This window comes from Candida margitis (assembly GCF_024628925.1).
Source record: "Candida margitis strain CBS 14175 chromosome Unknown scaffold94, whole genome shotgun sequence".
NCBI lineage: Eukaryota > Fungi > Ascomycota > Pichiomycetes > Serinales > Debaryomycetaceae > Lodderomyces > Lodderomyces margitis.
In genome coordinates, this window is record NW_026261902.1 from 1 (window position 1) to 25,010 (window position 25,010).

The 25,010-nt window shown below is 38.0% G+C and overlaps 13 protein-coding genes across 13 annotated transcripts; 5 read left to right on the forward strand and 8 right to left on the reverse strand. All coding sequences in view use genetic code 12, as the record gives it.

Moving 5' to 3' along the window:
- CANMA_005006 (uncharacterized protein) lies at positions 1-438 on the reverse strand (the record flags this gene model as incomplete). The annotated part of the gene is made up of 1 exon (XM_051817343.1): positions 1-438. A coding segment is annotated over one exon (438 nt), but the record flags the coding sequence as incomplete, so codon positions are not given.
- Positions 439-1,097: 659 nt separating this feature from the next.
- Positions 1,098-2,570, reverse strand: CDC13 (Cdc13p; the record flags this gene model as incomplete). The annotated part of the gene is made up of 1 exon (XM_051817344.1): positions 1,098-2,570. One exon carries the CDS (start codon positions 2,568-2,570, stop codon positions 1,098-1,100), a length of 1,473 nt encoding a protein of 490 aa, XP_051669389.1.
- A 1,621-nt stretch (positions 2,571-4,191) lies between these two features.
- Positions 4,192-5,133, forward strand: HMX1 (Hmx1p; the record flags this gene model as incomplete). The annotated part of the gene is made up of 1 exon (XM_051817345.1): positions 4,192-5,133. One exon carries the CDS (start codon positions 4,192-4,194, stop codon positions 5,131-5,133), a length of 942 nt encoding a protein of 313 aa, XP_051669390.1.
- A 253-nt stretch (positions 5,134-5,386) lies between these two features.
- On the forward strand, positions 5,387-6,427 carry CANMA_005009 (uncharacterized protein; the record flags this gene model as incomplete). The annotated part of the gene is made up of 1 exon (XM_051817346.1): positions 5,387-6,427. The coding sequence occupies one exon, from the start codon at positions 5,387-5,389 to the stop codon at positions 6,425-6,427; it is 1,041 nt and encodes a 346-aa protein (XP_051669391.1).
- A 119-nt stretch (positions 6,428-6,546) lies between these two features.
- On the reverse strand, positions 6,547-8,775 carry MNN15 (putative alpha-1,3-mannosyltransferase; the record flags this gene model as incomplete). The annotated part of the gene is made up of 1 exon (XM_051817347.1): positions 6,547-8,775. One exon carries the CDS (start codon positions 8,773-8,775, stop codon positions 6,547-6,549), a length of 2,229 nt encoding a protein of 742 aa, XP_051669392.1.
- Positions 8,776-9,787: 1,012 nt separating this feature from the next.
- YBN5 (Obg-like ATPase) lies at positions 9,788-10,978 on the reverse strand (the record flags this gene model as incomplete). The annotated part of the gene is made up of 1 exon (XM_051817348.1): positions 9,788-10,978. The coding sequence occupies one exon, from the start codon at positions 10,976-10,978 to the stop codon at positions 9,788-9,790; it is 1,191 nt and encodes a 396-aa protein (XP_051669393.1).
- Positions 10,979-11,269: 291 nt separating this feature from the next.
- Positions 11,270-11,608, forward strand: MRPL37 (mitochondrial 54S ribosomal protein mL54; the record flags this gene model as incomplete). The annotated part of the gene is made up of 1 exon (XM_051817349.1): positions 11,270-11,608. The coding sequence occupies one exon, from the start codon at positions 11,270-11,272 to the stop codon at positions 11,606-11,608; it is 339 nt and encodes a 112-aa protein (XP_051669394.1).
- Positions 11,609-11,778: 170 nt separating this feature from the next.
- SAP7 (Sap7p) lies at positions 11,779-13,275 on the reverse strand (the record flags this gene model as incomplete). Its single annotated transcript, XM_051817351.1, has 1 exon — positions 11,779-13,275. One exon carries the CDS (start codon positions 13,273-13,275, stop codon positions 11,779-11,781), a length of 1,497 nt encoding a protein of 498 aa, XP_051669395.1.
- Positions 13,276-14,276: 1,001 nt separating this feature from the next.
- CANMA_005014 (uncharacterized protein) lies at positions 14,277-16,802 on the reverse strand (the record flags this gene model as incomplete). The annotated part of the gene is made up of 1 exon (XM_051817352.1): positions 14,277-16,802. One exon carries the CDS (start codon positions 16,800-16,802, stop codon positions 14,277-14,279), a length of 2,526 nt encoding a protein of 841 aa, XP_051669396.1.
- A 333-nt stretch (positions 16,803-17,135) lies between these two features.
- Positions 17,136-18,038, forward strand: CANMA_005015 (uncharacterized protein; the record flags this gene model as incomplete). Its single annotated transcript, XM_051817353.1, has 1 exon — positions 17,136-18,038. The coding sequence occupies one exon, from the start codon at positions 17,136-17,138 to the stop codon at positions 18,036-18,038; it is 903 nt and encodes a 300-aa protein (XP_051669397.1).
- Positions 18,039-18,120: 82 nt separating this feature from the next.
- On the reverse strand, positions 18,121-20,937 carry SEC21 (coatomer subunit gamma; the record flags this gene model as incomplete). The annotated part of the gene is made up of 1 exon (XM_051817354.1): positions 18,121-20,937. One exon carries the CDS (start codon positions 20,935-20,937, stop codon positions 18,121-18,123), a length of 2,817 nt encoding a protein of 938 aa, XP_051669398.1.
- Positions 20,938-21,593: 656 nt separating this feature from the next.
- On the reverse strand, positions 21,594-23,723 carry TCO89 (Tco89p; the record flags this gene model as incomplete). The annotated part of the gene is made up of 1 exon (XM_051817355.1): positions 21,594-23,723. One exon carries the CDS (start codon positions 23,721-23,723, stop codon positions 21,594-21,596), a length of 2,130 nt encoding a protein of 709 aa, XP_051669399.1.
- Positions 23,724-24,575: 852 nt separating this feature from the next.
- Positions 24,576-25,010, forward strand: CANMA_005018 (uncharacterized protein; the record flags this gene model as incomplete). Its single annotated transcript, XM_051817356.1, has 1 exon — positions 24,576-25,010. A coding segment is annotated over one exon (435 nt), but the record flags the coding sequence as incomplete, so codon positions are not given.

Consider the following 25,010-nt stretch of genomic DNA (forward strand, 5'->3'; position numbering starts at 1 on the left):
ATTGACACTTGTGCCTGAAGTAATCCCAGAATCAAAATTGTCATTAAACGCTTCGAAATTTTGCGAATCAGTAGTGATGAAAAATTCCTTGAGATTGCATGAATTTGGCTTCTTTGCATTATTATTAACACAATCCTTATACAAAAGCAAACTTACCAAATGTTCTTGTTCTGGAAACTCTTCAACCAACGACTTTGCATATTTCAATCTGTTTTTACATTTATCACACTTGGAACCACTTGCATCGGTGAGATTTTTGATATGGTGGTTGACAAAATCAATTTCAGTTGCTGGCAAATTGCGATATATATCTTCGGTAAGGTCACCCTTAGCTCTCTTGGCAAGCACTTGGCGTTGAAGGGAGCTGTGACCTGGTAAAGTGTAAGTTAAAACAACAACAGCAAAGGCCAAAATGGAAATAAATTTGGTTGCAATCATCTTTGGTGTCGCTTATATGGTGCACATTTGCATTGTCCAAATCAATTGATTTAGACGAGTATTTATAGCCAAGCTAAGCCATACAGAGGGATGCTACTTCATAACTTGTTGTCATTGTTTAGTTATATTTACCGATTGATGCCCCACATGGTCTTCCGTTTTGGCTTTGTTTCCTAACCCTAGTTACATCAGAAACAATGCCATCATTGGTAAGTTATAAATTTTTTGGTTTGCGCCGGTTTTGTGTCACATTACTTTAATTTGCAACTGACATTAAAAGCCCTCAATTTGATTTGAGACACGTGCATCTGTCAAACAATGGAAACCTGGCAAATGCGTTTTAAAAATAGAGAGGCACGGGTGGCACGATTAAACTACGTCATATAGCAATTTATATTTAAATCGTCAATTGTTTGCCCCTATTGCCAAGTAATAGAGGTGTTTACCAATGGAAAATCGCGGAATAGCAGATATCGGCCCATTTTCAATCTAGGTTCGCAATTGTAACGGTTTCCAAAAGTTAGAGCTATTGTCTGATATCCCGGTCTTCAATTAGATACAGACTAAGCAAAGTATAGCATACAATAATTCCTCAATGAAGCCTATCCACATGCTCCAATACAACTATCGAGCAACCCATTTACACAGCATTGATATCATCACTGAATAGTCCATACAAGAGCTTCTCTTTGCACTTTGCGCAAGTTTAAAGTTATAATGGTATCATCACGAGCATTATCCCAAGCAAAATTGAGTAGCCTCTTAGTCGCGCCACTTGATTGACTCAAAGCCAATACTTGTTCACCATCAAGGTAAATAGACAAGTACTCACCTTCCTGCAATTCATAGTTTTTCGGTTTGGCAACATCAGTTACAATGAATTCAATTCCTTGTAGTCGAGTATGACTCAATTCCATTTCTCCCGTAAGTGGATTAACTTCACATGATTTGTAAGAAAGCAACTCCTTGTCTGTCGGAGTCGCATGTAAAACCTCACATATAACAGCGTACACTTTGTTATCCACGGTATTGTTCAATTTGATCAACTTACTGATAGTTGTAAACTCTTCATCGTTATCGAGTTCAGCACGTTGAGAATCTTTTGCTTTCTTGACACTCGAAGTTTGCGGTTGCGGATCACAAAAGTCATTCTCATCTGGCGAAGAAGGGTCTTGTCTCGATCTTTTGGCAGCTTCTTCGTATCCAAGCCCGGATATGGCCCTTTTATGTCCAAAATCCAGTGATATCTGTTCATTCTTGGTACTTCCTCCATTATTAGAGTTGAGTACCTCAGTGAATTTATCAAAACCTCGCGCCAATTCACTGTTGTTATCGTTACCACGTTTTTCTTGAGACAAGTCCCGTTCTATAGAATAGACTGCCCTCCCAGAACTTTCAGCAGCATTATTTATATCGGACGCAATGGCGTCATCTTGACGTGTTTGAGATTCATGTACCAATTCCACCACAGCTTCTTCATCCAGTTCCTCGTCAAACAGTGTCATTTGAGAAACGTCATCGTCGTCATCTTGAAGCATATTATTTATAAACTGCTGGGGAATTATCACCTTTTCCAATCCGTTAAGTGCTTTAATATATTGCCTCTTTTTCAAAATCTTTTTGTACAAGTCTGATACAACCGGTTTCTCATATTCTGTAAGATATTCCCACTCAACAATGTCTGGGTCATAAACGTACGGCTCAAAGATGCCTCGAAACGTTCTCCACTTGAGCGTCATACCCAAGATCAATAATCTATCATCAAGTACTACCAGTGAATCTCTATCATCATCTACATCAGGTATGCTCAAAGTATGCGGGGGGAATGCCTCTTTGTATGCACTGTTTAGACTTTGAACCTTGTCGTTAAAGGCCACTGCTCGTAGCACCTTATTTTCATCGAGTCTCAAATACTTGTATTCTTTTTCATCTTCGCCGATCTCCTCACTTATTTGATGATTGGAAGTGAAATCAGTAGCTTCAATAATGCATCTATTTTTGTCAAACGGTATGATGCGTAATACTAGTAGAAAAGTCTTTGTCCTGTATTGACCGCCTGTTGCACGTAAGCGATCATTTTGTATTTCTGGAATTTGGCATATTTTCTTTATGGGATGACGCGGTTTATCCATCTAGTGAAAATGGTGGACACAAAGAGGATGTATAGTAACAAGTGGTAGATGAATAGGCTTGCCATATCGTTAGCTTTTAATGTTGATTTTTTTTAATTGGCTGAGTTAGACGCGCGTTCAAACCTGCTATATTATGTTTCAATAGATACAAAGGTAGACGTGTCTTTGGATGTACAATAGGAAGAAGCCACATTGCCAAGACGTGATTCTGAGTTACCTGACATCAAATGAACTGAAAATTGAGACACATTCAGTGAGAGCCAGATTACTCTTTCTTGTTTGCAACGGGGTCAATCAATTATTCAACAACGCACACCTCGGGAAAGTATATGTGTTTAGGATTTAACCACGGTATAAGAAACACCACCACATTGTCCACAAAAAACAATGAGGGATCATGTCCCGAGCTTTGAAAGTTTCTAAAGCGTTGATTTGTTGAGTTTTCGAGAGTCAATCAAATAAAAACAAAAAACATACAAACTGCTATACGTGATTCCCGAAATATGGAGAAGTAAGAACAAAGAGAAGTCAGAAATCGAGAAAAAAACAACATGAGGTCCATTGTTCTTTTCCTTAAGTATAGTATGGATGAATAGTTTGTTGAGTTTGAAATATTTAAGGTACAAAAAAATTGTCACTGATGAAATAGATAAAAAAGTGAAAATATAATAGACTAAAATTTTTACACCCCATACATATTGTATGCGCTTAAAAAGCCCACATTTTGCTGCACACACATTTATCAGGAGTAAATATGTCAAAGTGAATACGAACAATAGAGACAATTTTTCAGCAACCGCGATGTTTTGTGGTGACTCTTGAATACTGTATGTATATCGGTATTGAAATTCCGATTAGACAGAAAAAAAGAAGACAAAGGTAGTGTGTATACCATATTCGCACATTAAAGGGAACAAGAAAATTGAAGATAAAAGACTATCTGGCTTTATCGCCTGTCAAGAACTCTATTTTTAGTGTCTTTTCTAAACGCGTGGTATAACGCGACCTACCACTCAGGCGAGGTTGTTGCCTGAAGAAAGCATACTACATCTATTTGCGTGTATTGGTTGTACAACGAAAGATGGACACTGGAGGCTATGTGATCTTCGTGTTTTACCGCGGTTCCCAACCCCCTGGTTTTTCTTTAACTCTTCTTCCACAATAGCCATTTAGGCACCCTAGCCGCATAGGTACAGAACAAAGAAGGAACCGATCCGGTCGATTCATGGCACGTCCTAAACAAAACTGTTGTTGCAAGTGTTGTCTTTTGTTGGGCATATAGTTACTGTTTTTGTATTTTTGGATATCGTGTTTCAAGAATCTATCGGTAATAGTTTATATGCAGTATACAAGGTGTTTGTGTTACCAGACAACAAGAAGACGTCAAAATTTTCAGCGATATCTCCGAATAAAAATTCTTTGCCTACTGAAAGTTGATATATAAATAACCATCAAAATCCACTTCAACACTAGTTTCTTCTCGAATACTTCCTTATCATCATTCTTAAATTTATCAACCTTATCATTAGCACGTTTTAGTTGTATTTATACTAGAGAGAAAATTAACACATAATATCCACATATAACAACACACACTTCACACTACATACACACACAAATAATGTCAGCCACTACAGTAACGTTACCATCCAGCCAAAGGGACCTCAGTATGTCAAATAAAGAAGCAATCAAATTGAGTGCCACTGGTGCAACCACCAAGTTGTCACAACATGAAATAATACCCGCCAAAAGAGATGTTGGTGCTTTGGCAAACAGAATCAATTTAGAAACTAGGTCTTTACATGACAAAGTTAACAAGATGGTTTCACTCAAAATGGCTATTGCTTTGCGTAACTACAAAGTTTATCGTCAAGGATTACAAGCATTTTACCACATTTTTGCCAGCATAGAAAAAGCATTAAGTTACCAATTGGAACAGGACTCACAATGGTCCGATATGTTGAGACAAGTCTGGAAACCAGAATTAGCCAGAACTGCTAAAGCAGAACAAGATCTTTTATTCTTTTATGACGACAACAAGGACAAATTTGTTAACCCAAGAATGGCAGAACAAATTAAATTTTCCAACCACATTATTGAAGCCACTAAAGAAAAACCATACTTGTTGTTTGCATACCTTCATGTCATGTACTTGGCTTTGTTTGCCGGTGGAAGATTAATGGGATCATCATTTGCTAAAGCCACTGGATTTTACCCTCACAAAGACGGTTTAAAACACGAAGATATAATCAAGATGGGATTCAATTTTTTCAATTTCGATGTTATTGATGAAGGTTTGCTTAGAATCATCTACAAGAGAGATTATGAGTTGGTGACGAGGAATGGATTGACTGAAGAACAAAAATTGGAAGTGATTGAAGAATCGAAATATATTTTTGAACAGAATGCTCAATGTTTATCGGAATTGGAAGCTTATAATATGGAGAAGATACATGGTACTTGGACTTATATGGCCATAACTAAAGGATATTATGCAGTGATTGCTATCATTGCTATATTAGTCTTGTTGTATTTGCAAAGATTCGTTAGAAACTTTGTATAAAGTATAGTATTTATTAATATAATAACGATTTATGATAGCATACAAACATGCAACGTGTAAGATAATATTTCCCACTCTGCATAACGCAGAGAGGGCATAGAGTCAAAACCAAAATGAGGGGATAATCACCTGTTTTCTCTGCCTTTGAGCACTTATTTAGAAAAGTTCCGGTGCTCGGAACCGAAAAGGGTACAAAGTATTATAAGTCCGTTAAGCCACGCAATTCTTCCCCACTTTCAACAAAAAGTATAAAATGTTGACCAAACTCTGGCCACTAACTCGTTTGGCAACCTCAAAACTCCACTGGAACCAGCAATTACTCACAACAATGTCAACCACCACCAAGTCAGCACACGACACGGCCGTCAATTCATTCAATTTAAATCATTCGTCATACGACATCTATCGTCCTTCATTCTCTCCTATTCTCGTTAACCCCTTCTTGGTTGATCTTAACCTTGCCACCTTTAACAAACAAGACAATACATTCACGTTTGACAATGACAAAAGAATCGTTGAGATTGCGTGCGGTACGGGCAAATTCACCAAGAATTTAGTTGATAATGGCTGGTCAAGCAATTTATCCGCCGTTGATCCATCACGTGGGATGTTGGAGACATTTAGAGAGAACTTCCCACAAGTTGACAGTGTGGTTCAAGCGTCGAGTTATAATACCCCATTTGATGACGATTCCATCGACGCTGTTATTGTAGCTCAAGGATTTCATTGGTTTGCTGATGAAGAGAGCTTGAAGGAAATTCATCGTATTTTGAAACCACTGGGAAAATTGGGTTTGATTTGGAACTTTGATTATACTTCACCATCACAGGATTCAGTCGTTTCCGATAGTAATTACTATAACTCAGGCACGAGGTATTACAATGATTTAGATTTGACTTCATCTAAAAACAATCAAGAATTGTTGAGTCAATTTTTTGGCAATCAAAAATGGAACGACAAGGTTACTAAATACGTCTATGATTTCGATGTCAAGGTACCTCAATATAGACATGGTAAATGGAGATCGATTTTGCTAGCTAATCCATATTTCAAAAATGAGGTTTTGGATCTGTTTGCATTGTATGATAAATTGATTGATAAAGACGATGTTTGGAAATACTGGGAAACAAGAAGCTACATTACCGATTTGCCCCAGGAGAAGAAAGATGAGATCAAGGGCCATATTGAAGAGATTATTGCAAAAGATACTAATGAAGACAGTTTCGACAAGGACACACAACGGTTGATCAAACCAATGGGCACACACACCGTTGTCGTTTCCGTTAGAAAATAGATACCTTTTGTAAGAGTTGTAATAATTTATTAACAAGTTTTAACTATCATATTTGAAATTCTATAGTTCGTCTAACCTTTTGAGAGAAATGGTCCATTTAACATTACTGTCAATTTTCATCACTTTGGCTTGGAAATTACCGGTTTCTTCACCCCTGCAGCATTCCAAACTTTACTCAAATAATTGTACCTTTTAACACTCTCTTCATCAAATTCATAAAGCGTACCCTCGTCAAATTCTTTATCCAGTGAATAACTTTGCACCTTATCATATGCACAATAATAGTATCCGAAACATATCGAGTTCTTGACCCACCCCTTTTGTGGTCCCCATTCAGTTATAAACTCCGACCGCTGAGCACCCGGTGGTAGATTTTCGTTAATTTCATCGATATCCTTATTTCTAAACTTCCACGATTTCTTAAATTTCTCTTCTGGTTCTCCATCTATTGGGTTTCCTGGTTCCCTATACCGTGGAAGATTAGGCGGTACCATTGCTGCACGTATTTGCAATGGCGAATGATACAATAGGCTCAATTCATCTTTTTCAAAAGTTGAAAATGGAAACTTGACTCGGTCTCTAAAATATCCATTCTTCTTGCAATATCCAAAACCCGAATTGATCCAAAGCAATTTTCCATCCTTGTTTACATGCCCAGGATGCGTTGAACAAACTTCATTACTAGGAGAATTGGGATAGTATTTACGATCCTGACGCAGCGTCTTTTCTCCAATTGAAGCTGCTGCAACAGGATTGAATTCGTAGTTTTCATCTCCAGCTATCGACAATGCCAACCAATACAACTCCTTATCACCCCATATCGATGATTGGATCGGCTCAGTCCACATCAGCAAGGGTAACATCATGAGTAAGCCAAGATAATGTTGGCGCTTATTGAAAGCAACCACTCCTGCTTCTTGGTAGTGTCTCCACCCTGTCATGTATTTATTGTTGAATGTCTTTTCAGTTATGCGAGGTATATCAAATAGTGTGTCAATTGATTTTTCATTAGTAGGCGACAAACTGGCAAAGAAATTGGTTTCGATAAAGTCATTGGTATCTCTTAATGATCGATCTTGGAAATAGTATGTTCCTGACTTTTTATACTCTTCCGATTCAAAAAACTCCTTTGGAGGCACTAACGGGACCGTGTCAGCATCAAGTAACAAGACATCATCAAAACTTGAAAAAAATACCGCCAATATCTTATTTGTATACCCGGGGAAATGAAACTTGTATTGTTTAGGAATACAAGGAGCAATATTGACAAACTGGAGGTTTTGTTTGGGGAAATGGGATCCAAACTCTTTGTAACTTTCGAGTAGTTTTAAATCAGGCATGTACAGTTGACTGTTTGTGTCTCCTGAAGGGTCCAACAATTCATTTACATCCACCGTTGCAGCAGTTTCTATCCAAGCAAGAGAACGTTTAGTTAAATCTCCTTTATGCATAATTTGTATCGGCAATTCGTTATTCATTGCACGTAGGACCTGGATCAACTTCATAATATCTTTTGCATGTCTAGTAGCAGTGGATATCACAATACCTTTACCTTTTGAATGCTTGTATACAAAATCGACATAATTGTCCCCATCTAAGTCTGTTTTGTATTCGATGGTTCCATCTTCCTTGGAAATTGGCCACCCAGTTGAAGCGTCCTCATTTGGAATTTTGAATTGCGGTAGCTTCTGAGTTAAAAAGGGAAAGAATCTGGAGCTCAAGTCATTGAATGTCTTTTTTTGACTTTCATCCAACTGTTGGCCAATAAAACACTTGCCATAAACTCTCAACAGAGTAGTCACATCAGCCATCTCATGCATGATGGCTTTGGATCTTGCAACTTTGGAATTGAAATTTGTCAGTATGGTTTTATTATCCTCTCTAGTTGGGACAAACTTTTCCTCTGTGTTTTTATGTGCCTTGTTGAATTGATCCTCTAGTTTCTTTAACAGTTCTTTGAAAAAGAACTCTTTTCTATCAGAAGACTTGTCAAATCTGTCTACAGCCGAGTTGTAAGTAGTTAGTTTCCAATCAGGATTATCTCGTAAGAATTGGTTGAAATACACGTTACACTTGTCATTGAGTGGTGCCTTCTGGATCCGATCCAAATCGTTTGCATAATGCTGGGTAAAGTTATCGTAGCCCAGGTATAAATAGTTTGTATAGTGGAAATCCTTTCTTGTTTGAAGATTATGTGCCTTGAACGAATCACGGTCAAATGTCTCTGTATCCCAAATCAAGTCCCATCGCTGTTTGAGTTTTGTTGAAGACTGCAATAGTAGGATACTTATCAGTAGCGATAGGAGTAGAAACACCAAAAATATAATTCTCCTTAAGGATAACCTCATACTTTTTCTTTTTGCCTGTTTCTGATCTGGTGCTAGGGGGGGGGGGGGGGGCTGGGGGCTGGGGGCTGGGTTTGTTCACTTGCTTTGTTTTAATTAAAGTTGCTGTATTTGATCTGGGGCAGTGTTCTGGTTGAAGATGAGTTCATGTACTGCTTTCTAGACGGAAGCAACTTTAGTAATATTTGCAATATCAAGGATATCAAAGAAAACCCTTGTGAAATTGGATATTCATTTGTATATTTTCAAATGTTGATTTTGCACGGGTATTAAAAACAAAAATGCAAAAACGGCAAAATAAAAATAAAAAATAGAAAAATTTAAATTTAGATTTAGGGTTAAGCCACCTTTCTTAGGAACAAACCAACCATCATCACCCATACACCCATATACGCATACTTCGGATAGAAGTTATTTTTAAAGGGTATTATCACCTAAGCCTTGGGCAGAACATAACTACTGCTCACTTTGATTCTACAAAACTTTTTTGCAGCAGAGAGGGGTACATATCTTATATGTGTTTAGTTGTGCCTTGCATGAGAAGATTTTGACACATTTTACAACGACAATTTTTTCTTGCCCATACTTACTGGTACTGGCTGCTATCTGTTGTTAGTGTGTTCTTTTATGATGTTCGCCGCCGTTTTTCGTTTTTCGTTTGGCCCTCGTGCGCACTTTTTTTTTTTTTTTTTTAATTTTACGTCTGTCTCTCTGTCCGGTTAGCTTATGACACAAAATCCACCATCACCACCACAACGAGAAGAGAAAAATATATTTTATATTTAGCAACAAGGCGCATTTTCTCAAGACTTTAGCATTGATGGATATACACGAGAGCTTAGTATCCACTTCTGCTTTTGAGATCTACTTTGTATTAGAAATCACTAGTTTCTAATGGTTTCTTTTTCCAACAAAACACACTCTATCCAAAAGAAATCCCAGAGACCAACACAAGACCAACACAAGACACTCGAGAAAGTAATATACTATTATTTACAAGATAAAGACTCTGCTTTTAACGAGCTTTACCCTCAGCTGCTTTAACATATATAATATCACCATCCTCAACGAAATAATCTTTACCCTTTTGCAACAACTTACCTGCTGCTTTAACACTGGCTTCATCACCATACTCAATCATATCATTATACTTGATCACTTGAGCCAAGATGAATGTTCTTTCCAAATCAGTGTGGATAGTACCAGCAGCTTGTGGAGCAGTGTACCATTTTCTAATAGTCCACTCCCTAACTTCATCAGGACCTCCAGTGAAGAATGAAATCAAATCCAATTTTTGTCTCATGGCAACAATGATTTTTGGCAAGGCTGATTGAGCACCAATTTCTTTGCAGTAAGCTTCTCTTTCTTCATCTGATCCCATACCTGCTAATTTCTCTTCCAATGACACCGATACTGGCACAATCAAATCACCAGGTGAGTTTTTATCAACCCATTCCTTGATTTTCAAAAGGTGCTTGTTCTTCTTTCTAATGTAATCCTTTTCAGACAAGTTGATCAAATATATAACTGGCTTGGCTGTTAATAACAACATTTGATTTATGGAGTCAACTTCCTTTGCTGTCCAAGTTTGGTTGTAAACTCTTTGTCCATCCTCCAATAATTGGATAATTCTCTTGACCAATTCAGCCTCTTCCTTCTTTTGTTTCACTTCCAAAGACTGGCCTCCTCTTTTGGTGATTTTTTCAATACCTTCCAAATATTTGGTTGCAAATTCAATATCCTTCAATCTTAATTCATCCTTAACAATGTCTAAATCAGCAACTGGATTAACTTCATCATTGATATGGATAATATCTGCATCATCAAAAGCTCTTGTCATTTGGAAAATAGCATCAACAGCTCTGATGTTGGACAAGAAATTGTTACCCAATCCTTCACCAGCAGCAGCACCTTTGGTCAACCCAGCAATATCGTACACGGTTAAAAATGCTGGAACTTCGCTTTTAGGTTTATACAACTCACACAATTTGTCGAATCTTTCACTTGGAACAATGACTCTTGCTTCTTCTGGTTCAATGGTGGCAAAGGGGTAGTTTGCTGGGTTTCCCAAGGGACATTTGGTAATTGCTTGGAAAAAGGTTGATTTACCAACATTGGCTAAACCAACAATACCAGACTTTAAGTTATTACCTGGTCTTCCTAATAAAACTGGCTTCTCTTGCACTCCTTTCTTCTTTGGTGGCATATTGATAACACACTTTGATACTATATTAAGACTCGTAGAAAGAACTTTGGAAAAAAAAAAGACATTGAAATTTTTTTTTGTTCGTCACACTCCGTTTTCATTGTGTAGTGTAATGTGTAGTGTAATGTGTAGTGTAGTGTGTATGATGTGTTTGGTGTGTGTGTTCTATGAGATCATTTTTTGATCAACTTCACACGAACAAAAATACAATTCAAAAATTTTCATCTTTAAGCAAAGGCATATATACCATAATAACTACAGCCTTATCCATTACACCCTGTTATAATTACAATGTTTACCACACACATAAGACACATACGATCCTCTAACATACTAAAAAGATCACTCAATACCTCAAAGGTTTGGCAAAATGCATCAGAGGTGAAAACAGCCCCAGTGGTGTCTTCATGTAAAGCAGGAACACCATTAAACTTGAAAATTTTCAAAAAAGGTGATGAACCAGTAGCAAAAGAGGATTCAGAGTATCCAGAATGGCTTTGGACCATGATTGACCCCAAGGTCAATTTGGAAAATATCAAAAATGAAAACTTCCTTAGATGGAGAAGAATTAAATTGCAAAAGGAAAACAACAATATTATAAGGAATAACAACTTTTTGTCAAAGATATAAGATTTGAATGAGAAAAGGAGGAATGGGTATATCTTTATATGTGTATCTATACCTATATATATATATATATATATATATATATATTCAGTTCTAACATGTATATAAAAAAAATATTTTTTTGCATCAATAATACACATTACACGCTTTTTTCCACACCTCTATCTCATCATTTACTCTATTGCAACCACTTGGTGATCATTATTATAAGCAGCTTGAGCAAGTGAAATGGTGTTGTCATCCAAGTTAAACACGGCATAGGCTGACCTCAAGAAATTATCCCCCAAAATTGCATCCCCAGGCAAAATGGTGAATATACACAGTGCTGCACCTGATGAATCCTTTCCAACTTCCAAAACAAACTCTGACAATTCAGCGTCGATATCTTTTTCTTCATTGAAGTTGAAGCGGAAATAATTACCTTTATTTCCTAACCAACATGGAATCTTGTAGCCACCAAGATTGCCATCAAAGGATACATTACCAAATACTCCAATTATACTTTCAATTTGTTTTTGAGGCAAGAACGAGTAAGTAGTACCTGAATCAAGCAAGACCAGGGTATTTTGCAAATCAATACCCCCGTTAAACGAATCAGTTCCATTGTATATGGTTGCTCCTACTTTTCCTGGATTGGTTCCATTGAAATCGGATCCGGGACTAACATTAGTATAATTATTTATAGAAGCAGCAATATGGGACAAGGGGATCTGCGAATAAAGGTATTCTCCGTCTTTGGGAACGATGTCAATGGAAGTCAAGTCACCAGTGTATTTAGCATGGTCAATTCCACCAAATAATATACTACCTTCATTGGAGCTAGAAGAATCCAAGTACAATGAATAAGCCGCTTTAGCAATCACATTTTGTTCTTTCAAAGCATGAGGGATATTGCTATACTTGGTCGAGGCACTTTCCAATCCAGGATATCCAACACCAAATACACCAATTTCAGTAGTGGTATTTTCAACAACGGCAAAATTTGCTTGATCCAAACCAAAGCCTTTAACAAACTCAATCGTATCTTGACCAAAGTCACCTTTAGCCGAAGATCCATCAAGATACGAGATTTCAAATTCAATACTATCATTCTTATGCCAGCTTGATGATTTCAATGTATTGAAAGTTCCATATTCTGAGCAATTCAATGATCCTCCATTCTCAATACAGCTAGGGTTTTGTGCACCAATAACCCAAAGATCAGAAGATCCCGTGTCAATCATAACTTCAACTTCTTGGGCGGGAGATCCAATGGAAATAGTAGTAAGGTACATTGTTTGTGCATTGTTTAAATCAACTGAAAAAGCTCCAGTCTCATTTTCCTCGTTACCAGTATCATCATCATCGCCACTGTAGAGGCTTGTCGAATTTGTTTTAGAACTCTTGCTTAATCCAAGCTTGCTGGCAAGATTTTGGTGCTTGCTCTTTTTGAAATTAAACCCCGAATTTCCAAAAAGAGGAGCAATACCTTTCAGAGCTTGTTTTCCAAGGATTGTACATGTTATATTCTCCAACTCATCTTCTACTTTGTCGAAAATTGGTAATCTATTTGGAAAATTCTTCAACCCATTGGTGTTTTGTATTTTGTTGACTGATAATGATAAGAACCCATCACCGACTAAAGCCAATGCCGTCGATGATAGTATAAGGAGTGATAAAAACTGATGCATATTCAATAAGTTCAAAGCGAATGTAAGGGTATCTAGTAGCTAGTCTGTATGAACAGTTTGTAAAATCAAGTGGTGATGGTCTTTTTGATCAAAGGGTATACTGCCAATTCTTTATACTATCTGGATTATGTTGTGGAATAGTTTCACCTGAAATGGGGGGGGGGGGCTGTACTCTGCATACTGGAACATGTTTACAAGCTGAAACTTGTTTTGATGATTTCTACATTAAGACAATATGGCATATTGTTTTGCGCCTACTTTTGTTTACCATTCTCAACTCTGTCGTCTCTTCTCTTCTCTGGTACAATTTGGATAGTTGTACTGATTTTGTGATTTGGTAAACAAAAACAAAAGAATTTTTCATGGCAAAACTGAATGATGCAACACTTGAGAGGTTTCCCATTTGAGGCTTATATGTCATCATACATGCCACGAAATTGTACCTGAAGATCTATGACGACACAAGTTCTGCATACGAATCTGTTACAACATATTGCGCTTCTTCCTTGGCCCAGCTTTTTGAATCGTTATTCGCTAGAACCATTTCTCGAAATACGTGTGTATACCTGCCATACATATCACACTTCCGTAGACTGGAACAATAACAGTAGCGGGAAAGGGATAGTCGTCTACAAACACAATCAAACGACAAGAAAAAAACACCAGGGCCTGTTCTTATTGTTCCATACAAATTTATAATTGACACGACTTTTTGATGGTTTTGTAACTCCAATAGTTTCCAAATTAGGGGTAGGTTTTGATTTATTGGGTGTACCATACTGTTTTGAAACAAATGAAAGAGTGAGTGTGGGGGGATTAGGCTCAAAATGGAATCGATTAACTGTATCGAACCGCTTTATTTATATAAGTCCATCGCATTACTTACGCCCGGTTGATTTTAATATGACGATATCATCAAATATTAAGCTGAAGCATATACAAGTATATGTACATGTATATATATATATATATATATAACATTACCACATGCCCTCTCCTACTTACCACGGGTTAGTTTCAAAATCATCCACTCCTGAATCACCCCAATTTCTATGTAAAAGCGAATTTGGCATTTGTACACTTTTAAACAACTCATCTCCTTTAAAACTAGTTTGTCGTTCAGCGTCAGGTTTACTCAGACCATTATCCTTCTTTTTAGTTTGCTCGTCATCATCAGTTTCACCATTTTCATCGGCATCATCATCCTTTTCATAGTCATACGTATCATTCATTTCCAAGTTTCTGTTTTCAGTCAATATTTCATCAATATCATCAACAACACTAATAGGTAAAGTAGGTTGGTACTTTTTAGCCCTCAATATTCTAACTCCACCGGTACCTGATCCATACGTGTTGATTAATTCCGTTAGATTTGGTAATGCAATCTCAAAAATATAATTTGGATTCAAGTAAACATAAACTTCTTTGGATAAAAATGTTGATTGTGTCATGTAATGCTGAAAGCTTTTATTCACCTGATTCTCACCCTGTTCGTTCATCAAGGCTTTGATGAAATTGACAGACTTCTTCGGCAATTTTGTTTCATCAACAGCATACTTGTACAACTTGTGAGCAACTTTATATAACTGATAGTAATTCAAATAGTCAAATTGATTGATTGTATTGATTAGACTTTCTTCATCATTCAAGGAAGTCATGCATTGAAGCCATTGCAATAATTCTATTGTTGGCTGTAACTGGTGTTTGCATATATGATAGATGGAATCGTAATAGAAATCCAAATTTCTAGGATCCTTCTTCAGTAATGACTTGTCTTCACTCAACAAGTTATGCAACTGGACGTTGGAATCTCCAACCAACTTGTTCAAACCACCAATGTCATCATGCTTATATACCCTCAAGTCACGAGACCGAAGCCAATCCTCAATGGCAGAGATGTTGAGCCTGATCTGAACAGCCTTGGCTCTACTGCAGTACCTGCTTTGACTGATGATACTATTAAAGATGATACAGTCAATGTAATAAAACACCTGTGAAAATGTTTGCACTCGAAATAGCTTGTCGACATGGTGTATTTTCAACACATAGTCTAAAGCACCAAGTACTTGGATGTATCTTAATGGTGATGGTTTCATCAACTCATTCTGAGTTGGAGGATACAATGTGTTCAAAATGTCATCGTAGTTATTAGGATGGGTTTTGTTCTTCTTGAAAAGGTTCCAATCTTTGGCATATAATGTGTTGGAAACATCAATTAAACTGGTGAAATTCAAAATACAATCATTCACCAACAAGTTCAAACGAGAATTGATGGAAAATGACAATGTTGCAATAATTGATTGAACAAGATTTATAATCTCCTGTAAGAACCGAGGAAACTTGGAGTAAATCTTGCCCTTGCTAAAGTAAAAATGCAAAAATTGCAACGCGGAAAGCCAATAACTAAGTAGCACTATATCTCCAGCACCCATAGCACTGGTATCCTCTTGCAATGCCATATTGAATGCTCCAGACTTGGTATTAGTGATGGACCTTAGTCTTGCAGTGAAACAGTCAAACAAGAATTCCGTCAACTCATTTGAATCCACTTTCATATGAGAAAAGCGAACCAATTGAAACAAAATAGCCGCTGGGATCCCGGTGTTGTGTTGGTAGGTTAAATCTGACCTCAACCTGAATATATAATTAATCAAGGAAGGAATGTCACTGTCTGTAAATTTGATATACTGCTCTGGAACTAACTTGTCATATACAAAGTCTGGAAGTCTGGGTATAACAGGATCTTGGGCGAGTGCAATCTCGTCGTCTTCTTCATGAACGGGTTCTTCTTCATTTTCCTCGTCAATCGTGGCTGACAATGTTTGCAATTTCAACTTTGTCAGAAGGTCATCTTCAAATTCATCTATAGGCGTGAATGTATTTGCTGTGAACACATCCTGTTCATTTTCAGTGCCCTTGTGCTTTAACAAGTTATGCGATTTGAAATACTCTACAATCTCGTGAGACTCTGGATTAAGCAAAGTGATAGCGTTTTTGCCATCATTTCTGGGACTCAAGTAAGGGTCAGCTTGCGAATTGACCAATAGTTTTACCATATCGATTTGGTTCAAATATACTGCCCACATAATCGGCGTGTAATAGACAATAGTATCATGCAAATCCGGGTCTGCACTATGGTTCTCCAATAATGAAGCCACGATATCATCGTTGTTGAAACAAATGGCATAGATCAAGGCAGAAACTCCGCCACTTTCATTAGGGTACAATTTGTTAACCAATTCTGGATATGCTCTGGATATACGCTCCAAAGATACAACATCTCCATCACTTGAGCTTAGAAGAAGCTCAATTATAGATTTGTCTTTGTTCTCTTCGGATGCGTTTTCGCCATCAGCTGCTGCTATTATCGATGATGTGAATTCGGAGTCTAGCAATTGCAATGCTTTCTTTGAATTAATGATTTGACTTAGTAGTGGGTCAGAAAAGTTGAGGACATTGCTGATACCATTACCCAAGCCACCAAATGTGCTTGATAGTGGGTTTGCTGTATCAACCCAAGAATCCATCTGTATGTAATTGTATGTTGGTTGCTTTGTATTTGATTAGTAGTGCCAGCGTGGAAAAGCTACCAAACTTTGTTTTCCTTTAGATCAGTTCAGCTTCGGCTTCAGTTCTTTCATTTCTTTTTTTTTTCTTTTTACTTTTTTTCTTTTTCTCGGCCCAATTTTTTAACAATAACAAAAATCCTTTTCACTATCTATCAACTCCCCCCTTTATTACAATACTACATTAAAGGATACTCCCTTCTTTAGATTCAAATTTCACTACATACCACGTATTCATTCGCTTTTCAACTTTCTTATTTCCCTATTCACACTTAACCCTTATCTGCACAACATATGTCGAAGCTAGTTAGACGGGCTATAATCCCAGTAATAACCCTACTATTCATCGTTTGTATAACTATACTAGAGAAATCGAAATCGAATGCCTCCTTGTATGATACATCAAGTGGAATTTTCGATTCTATAAGTCACTTCACATTCACATCGCCTAATGGAGGAAACATGAGCCCGAATCAGCAAAGCCCCCCATCTCATCAAGCACAAAGTGAACCCAGTTCCAATAAACATGCTACTGAAAATGAAGAACTAAACGAGGAGATACCAGATCCATGTACCATAAAGAACCCACTAAACCAAGGTTTTATTGACTTGAGAGGACTTTCAGCCATGAGTAATGAAAACAGGGCTCTACCTTGGAAATCGCGTGGTTACGACTCAGGCAAGAATTTCACCATTGGTATATGTTCCAATCCCTTCAAACAATCTCATAACGAACTTAGCGAGATCCAAGACAGTGTCAACTCGTCCATGATTGGAGCATACTACGTCGATCCTGCAACAAACAAGTATGTGTCCATGGGAGAATATTCAACCCAACCTATCTTTAGAGGCCGTAAATTGACATTGACGTATGAGAATGGGTCTTTTTGCAACGCTTATACTTCACCTTCGGGACCTCGGTTGAGAAAGTCGACGATTTTGACTTTTACTTGTGATCGGGAAATGTCGGCCAAGGCATCAGTGTCATACATAGGAAGCTCGAATGATTGCACTTTTTTCTTTGAGGTTCGGAGTCATCATGCCTGTCCTACAGCAGCAAAGGCAAACAACATGGCTGCTTTTTGGATCTTTTTGTTTATATTCTTGGCAGCTTTGGCGGTTTATTTCAGCGGTGGGTTACTATATAAGCATATGAGGGCTAGTAAGAGAGACAATAGAGGTGTAGATAAAGCATAAATAGAGTATTTAGATTAGATTACTTACACATGGAAGGTATTTCAATATACTATTGCCTTTTTCTTCATTTTGCTTTTTTACTCTATAACGAGTCGTATATGCTACTAGTAACAACATTTGCAAAATTGTCAGTTTCAGTTCTCACTTCACTACGACCAACGATTTTACCACCTGTCTTGGCCAACCTAATCGAAACACCAACCTTGCCACCCCAAACATCCTTGCCCAATAATTTCAAACTGTGCGAGTTAGAATCACTTGGCACGTAGTCAGAGCCATCCAACGGCGTCATATTCAAGCTGCTTCTTAATTTATTCACGGCATTTTCCAAACTGTCAACATTGACGATATAACCGGTGGAGTTACCTTCTTCGGAAGCTGGTAATTGATCAAATACAGCGGAAAAATTTGAATTGTAAAGTGGATTTATAAAATCGCCTGCAAACAAAACCAAGTCATCAATCTGGTACTCGTCAGACCAGCCATCATCCGTGGGATCAACCTGGCCGTCTTCATCAACATCCCTGTTTGTGTATGCCACAGTATTACCAAAGGCCGACAAAAGTTCCTCATCATCCACTGATGGTGTGCTAAAGGAGACATAGACTACACCAGTTTCGTTTGGCTTCAACTCCGGCAATGTAACAATAGACTCTTCTTGGTAAAGCTCATTATCCGGCTGTGCGATAACCGAAATATCCTGCAAGACAGTATGTGGTAAAGTGTTATTGATATTGTATTGTAAAACCAATTTCTGAGACTCAACAAACAAATGCTTAACAACACTGACAACAATTTCATTCTCCTTATCTGTGAGGTACAATGGGGTTAAGGACGATTTTGTCAATTTTCCATACAGTTCGAACCCAGAGATTGCTGAGAGGTCCTGCGCATATTCTTGTTGTTTCAATAGGTCGTTAGCACTATTATCGGACCTCTCTTCTGACTTGTCCTTCTTTTTAGCACCTTCATTGGCTTCAGTACTATCATCGGAGGAGCGCTCCAATTTGTTCAATTTCCTATTATATTCAATAGATTTCAATTCTTCCGCGGTAATAAATGGCACTTCAGAAATGTCAAACTTTTCACTAAAGTTTTCATTGTCACTCAAGTAGTTGACAAGCTTGTGTTCCAAGGCTGACAAATCATACCTCGAATCACTAACAATCAAATTCTTTTTCTTGTGATTGATAAAATTCAATGAAATGGCAGCTCGATCTCTAACCTCATCATCGACATCGTTTAAACACCTGGTCAACAAAATCACAATGTTTCTTGAAACATCACCTTCACAAACGGCAGCAAACTTGGCTAAAGCAATAACCGCCGAGGCTCTGACTATAGAATTTTCAAGTACTAACCTGTTGTAAATGTGTCTAATATAGTACGAAGGGTTTGAGGTGGTTGGACCTTCATCACCCAACAAGTGCAAGATACGAACTGATAATTCAGTAAATTCACAATCTTCGATAAATTCACAAAGATTCATCAAAATCAATTGCTTGGCACTCTCATTGGGCAAAAACTTGATCAAGTCAAACAAAGCGTCAACAATGGAAGTCTTTAATGCGAGAGAACCATCGTCCCTCAACAAGTCTGTCAAGAATGAAACTAACTTTTTGTGCTTTGATGGAAACTTTAATGCCAAGTTCTCAATAGCCTCAATAATGACAATTTTAAAGTCTTCGGTGATTTCATCCATGAGGGAGGTCATTTTAGTAATCAACCTGTCGACACTTTCTCCTCCTGTTGAACTTTCAGTAGTACCAGCACCCATAGTCTTCAACAATGTTGTAATGGCCAATGTTGACACAGATCTGTTTGAATCATTAATCAAACTTTCCAATTCCAAGTTTACCACCAACACTTTTTCTGGGTGTTTGATTGAGATCTTATTGATTAATCTGATTGCAGAAAATCTGGTTGCTGTCCTTGGAACGCCCAACAACTTTTGCAAAGTGGATACAATTTGCATATACTGGTCGTCCTTCAACAAATGCTGCAAATTTATCAAAGCCTTGCAAGCTTCTATCTCGACCATGTCGGACTTGTGCTTCAAAAATCCCACCAAGACTGGATATAATTGCGAGAATAATGCCTCATCATCATCTAGAATTTTGTTAATGTATCTGATCAACTGAATAACAGACAATGAATTCTTCAATGATGACCCTTCTGACAAAGTGGTGACCAACTTCATCAATGCTATTTTGTCGTGGTTCCTTAATTGATAAATCAATCCCAACGCATGGTACTGGTACATGAAGGAAGTGGATGGCAAGTTTGAAGTAGCACTACCGTAGTATTCATGCAATTGGAACTGATTAGGAGGGAATGATTTGTAGGATTGAATGGTTTCCATTGCCTCGTTTCCAAATCTTTTAACCACTTCCTTGGCATGAGGTAACAAATTATATGATGAGATCAATGCTGCTGAAGAGATAATTGGATTCTTGTCAACAATAGCGTTTTTGTATAATCTTTCTGCTGCAGTCACTGTAGTAGGATCCAACACCTTAGATAATGTACGAATTGCATTGGGTTTGTAGACAGCATCGCCTCCTTGAATATCCTTCATGATCGAAGAAGTGACCATCAAGATATCATCTGATGTGGACGACAATTCCTTTATAGTCAAGTATACCAATTGTCTCAAAGATTGGTCCTTGTGTTGGAACAACTTTGAAATGGAAAAGAACAATGTTGTTGACTCTTGGGCCGGTAATTCCTCTCCATTGTAGATCAATCTAAGCAATCTTGCCAATAATTGTCTACACTTTTTTGCATTCACCGGAGTAGCGTTGAATTGTTGAAGACATTCTTGAAATACCGCCATTTTATCCGGGACATTGGATGACGTGGAGTAAGCATCTTGCTTTTTGTACGACAGAGTAGACATTGCTGATGGTCTATTCTAGTCAGTCAAAATGTGCAATAAAAAGGGATGTCTAGCGAGATTTATTGGGTGTTTTGATTGGTCTCGTTGATAGTCTGGGTCTTGTCGATCAAAATCAAAAAAAAAAAAACTTTGATTATTGAAAATTGGGTAGTATACGTGTTTGGTTACAACAACAACAACAACAAGAGACAAATTAAATTTTTCCTTTTCTTTGCTGAAAAGTCGTGTAATATGAACCAATAACTTTGCGCAGTAAAGTTATAACCAAAGAGACAAATTTTCACTAAAAGACCTGTGGTGAGCGATATCACTTTCAAAGAGGTATATAGAATGTTACCACTCACTAGTATAATAAGACAGCTGTTTACCCCATCCCCTATCAGACCATTATTCAATGCAACTCCAAAACTAATAACGCCCATCACCATAAGCGCATTGTACCAACCATTGAGAACTTTTAAAGTGAGAACCTCTGTTAAGAAGTTTTGCAAGGACTGCTATCTAGTAAAGAGGAAAGGAAGAGTATATGTTTACTGTAAGTCTAATGGGAAACATAAGCAAAGACAAGGATAGATGAAATGGAGTAGGAAGGGCAGTTGGTAAAAGGATAATACTTTTTATTCATGTATATACACTAAAAATAAACAAGATTTCGTTCAATCAACATGTGACTGGTTTTGAGCAAGCTTAACAGCTCGAGCAGACTGGTGCTGACCATGTTTAGCGTAGGGTGAATTTTGAACAAAAGAAGACACTCTGTTATTTGGTGGGTGTTGTGGATTTGTCGCATTCTCTTGTGAGTATGGCCCTACTCTTGAGGAAGATAGCGTCCACAAAATGGCGTCCTGCCAAATCTTATTCACAGTTCCCATGGTTTCTGCTTGTCTTGCGTGGAATGAGGGGGCAAATTCCTCAAAAGTATTTGCGTTAGCATTACTACTCTCAGGACGCTTTTTCGACTTGGCAACTTTAATTTCATTGTGACCCTCGGTAACACTCTTAAGTCTGTTCAAACCCTCGCCAACAGGGTTGAGGTGTCTCCTCACATTTAGATATTCCCGGTTGAGCCTCTCAAACTCAGTTCTTGACTGAATAGAATTTTGATGCGCGTTCTGGACCACATGAAGTAGGCCATTTACATTAACATTAGACATACCTCTATCGGGGGTGATTGTTCCATTGCTGAAGCCAGGTACACCTTGAACGGTCCCCGGAGTAACAGGTGTTAATGGGCCAATGGTTGAGGATACGCCATGCTGACTCTGGTACGAGTTTGGGTTACTTGGCCATTGTCCACTCGAATGACTCTGATTGTAATTATGCGAAAACATTAAATTGTTTAGTGATAGATTAGAAAAGTTCGATCTTCTGGCGGGGTCCATATTGGTGACATCTAAAAGCGAGCTCTCTCTTTGTAGCCAAAGTTTTTGCTGTGTTCTTGTTTCGATGTTTTTTGATGGGCCATGTTGCAGATCAGACGAAGATGACGTGCTTCGAAGAAATTCCCCATAGTTGTTCGCACCGTTGTTTAGTGGATTTGTGTTTTTACTGGTTTGAATAGGTCGCGTATTGGGCAAACGCTCACTCGTTTGCTTGCCCTGCATGTACTGATTATTTGTTCTTTGCAAGTTGGTGAATATTGTTTGATCTGGCTGGTACGAATTTTTCTGGCTCACGTTTTGATTTGTAGTTACAGGTTTTGCAATGTTGTTATTGTTGTTAACTGCTTCCATTGGGTTTGCTTTAAATGAAATACCACTAACAGACTCTGGTTGTTGTGTGTCATTTTGACCTTGTCTATTAGGATAAATCTCGGTCACCTTTGCATTGATTGGATCGATTTTCCTGACTACCCCAGTGGACTGCGAAAGAAGTAGCGAGCTCCCATAAAGGTTATTATTTTGAGTAACATCCTCAGCTGAACTTTGTACCGACGATACTAGGTCAGGTCTCCGTGGTTCACCTTTGTTTGTTGTTTTATCATTAACAGGTTTGCCCTCTTCCACAACATCAAGTTTTGGGCGATTGTCGTAATCAGCACTATCTTGCGGTGTAGGGTCCGGAAGTATTCGATTAATTTGTTCGTATAGACTAGGAATGTTCTGGTCTGATGTCAGGTGTGTTGTTGAGACTGTTTCTTGACTGTCAAATCTTTCGGGCTGAGGTGCAGCCACATCCTTTTCATCTGGTGGTTCATCAACATCCTCGTACTCTTTATCGTCATCTTCCAAGTTTATGGTTGCTTTTCCCCTACGTGCACTGGGCTTGATCCCTCCAGTAGCAGTAGATGATACCACGCCTAACCCTTTGAGCGATGAACTTGATTTGTTGGATTTCACAGACTGATTGGAAACAGTCTTTGTCAAGGGCTGCAAACCAGTAATCTTTGTGAATGATCGATTGTTTCTCTTTAATGCTGTAGCATGTCGGCCACCTTTGGTCAAACCATCGGTAGACTTGGATCGATTCAAGTTTGGTCTTACTGTTGCAGGAGTGGTGGACGTTGACAATTTGTTTAGCAATTTATTGTGGGACAATGATCTATTGTGTGTCTTTAGCCTCGATGGATGGGGTTTTCGATGAGAAATGAGGTTGGAAGTGTTGACTGATACATTCGAGGATGAACTTGAACGCCCTACGCCTTGTAATGAGGGCCGTAGGTGGGTTGTAGTTTGACTACTTTTATTATTTCCTCGAGAAGAATTTGAGTTGTCGGAATCGACAGAAGGTGTTCCTGAATGGTCAGACCCTTCGTTTCTATCAATTCCTTCACTTTCTGTTGTCATGCTTTGATGTATGGAGAGAGGGAGGAGGGAAGGGTTGAGTGGAAGATGTGGGTTTTGTCATAGGTGTACAATATTTTGTCTGCTGCGGTAATGAGAAGACTCGGTGGTAAATCTCCGTTCACATGACGTGCAGCAAAAAGTTGGAGAGAAAATTACAAGTGACACTACAGCGGTCGCATTTGGATAGTGTACTTGATCAGTGATTGGGCTATGAATGAATTGAAGACATTTCATACTTTGATGTAACGTTTGAATCCGATATACATTTAAAGCTTCTTAAACCTTTGTTGGTGATAGGTAAAAGGGCATATATCATAAGAAAAAGCCCACCAGAGAGAGATTGTTAGTGATTATACCTTTGGAAGATGTTCAACGCCTTAATGAAGAATAATTAGGCATGAGACAAAATTAGACGAACGATGTACTGTCTTGCCAATTGTGAAGAATTGGAGTTGCCAAAAGAATTGTCCAAAGGCAGCGGGTCCCCACACAAAATTGATCAGGTGTTTCAAAAACAAAGCAAAACCTCCTATTTACAATCAAAGGTGATGAAGATACACTCATTTACTGACAGGAGCACGTGTATTGTCAATAAGAAAATGTTTTGCCCTACACTTCTTAAAATTAAGGTTGCGAAATGCATAATTACTTAAAATAATGTACGGTTGAAAATTAAATCCGATTGGAATTTCCATTGTTTTCAAAGGTAGAGTAAAATAAACATTCAATTTAATTGTTGGCCCATGTGCACTGATTAGTCTCAATGATTGGAGTGTAAACAATGCCAAAATGGAGTATAAAATGAAGTAAATCTAGAGAAAATACGGGCTTGACAATGGCCTTGAATCACCAATGGTGGCTTTGAAGGTAATTATAACACTCGCTTTGGCGCTTTGTGCTTGGACACAAACCATCCCTGGACACAGTTCTCTTCAGCGTCAACTTATTGCCAAGAGATCTAGAGACGACATTACAGATGAAATTTTCCTTAATTTACCAGCAACTGAAATTGATTTTATCAACTATCATATCAAGAATCTCACCGATGCAAGTGGTTCCAAGTGTGATAAATGTAAAAACAGATTGAAATATGCAAAGTCGTTGGTTGAAGAGTTTCCAGAACAAGAGCATTTGGTAACATTGCTTTTGTTTAAAGATTGCACCAACAACGCATACTACGCTGACTCGTGTTATTACGAAGAGTTCTTTGTCACCACTCACAGCCAAAATTTCGAAGCGTTTAATGACAATTTTGATTCTGGGATTACTTCAGGCACAAGTGTCAAT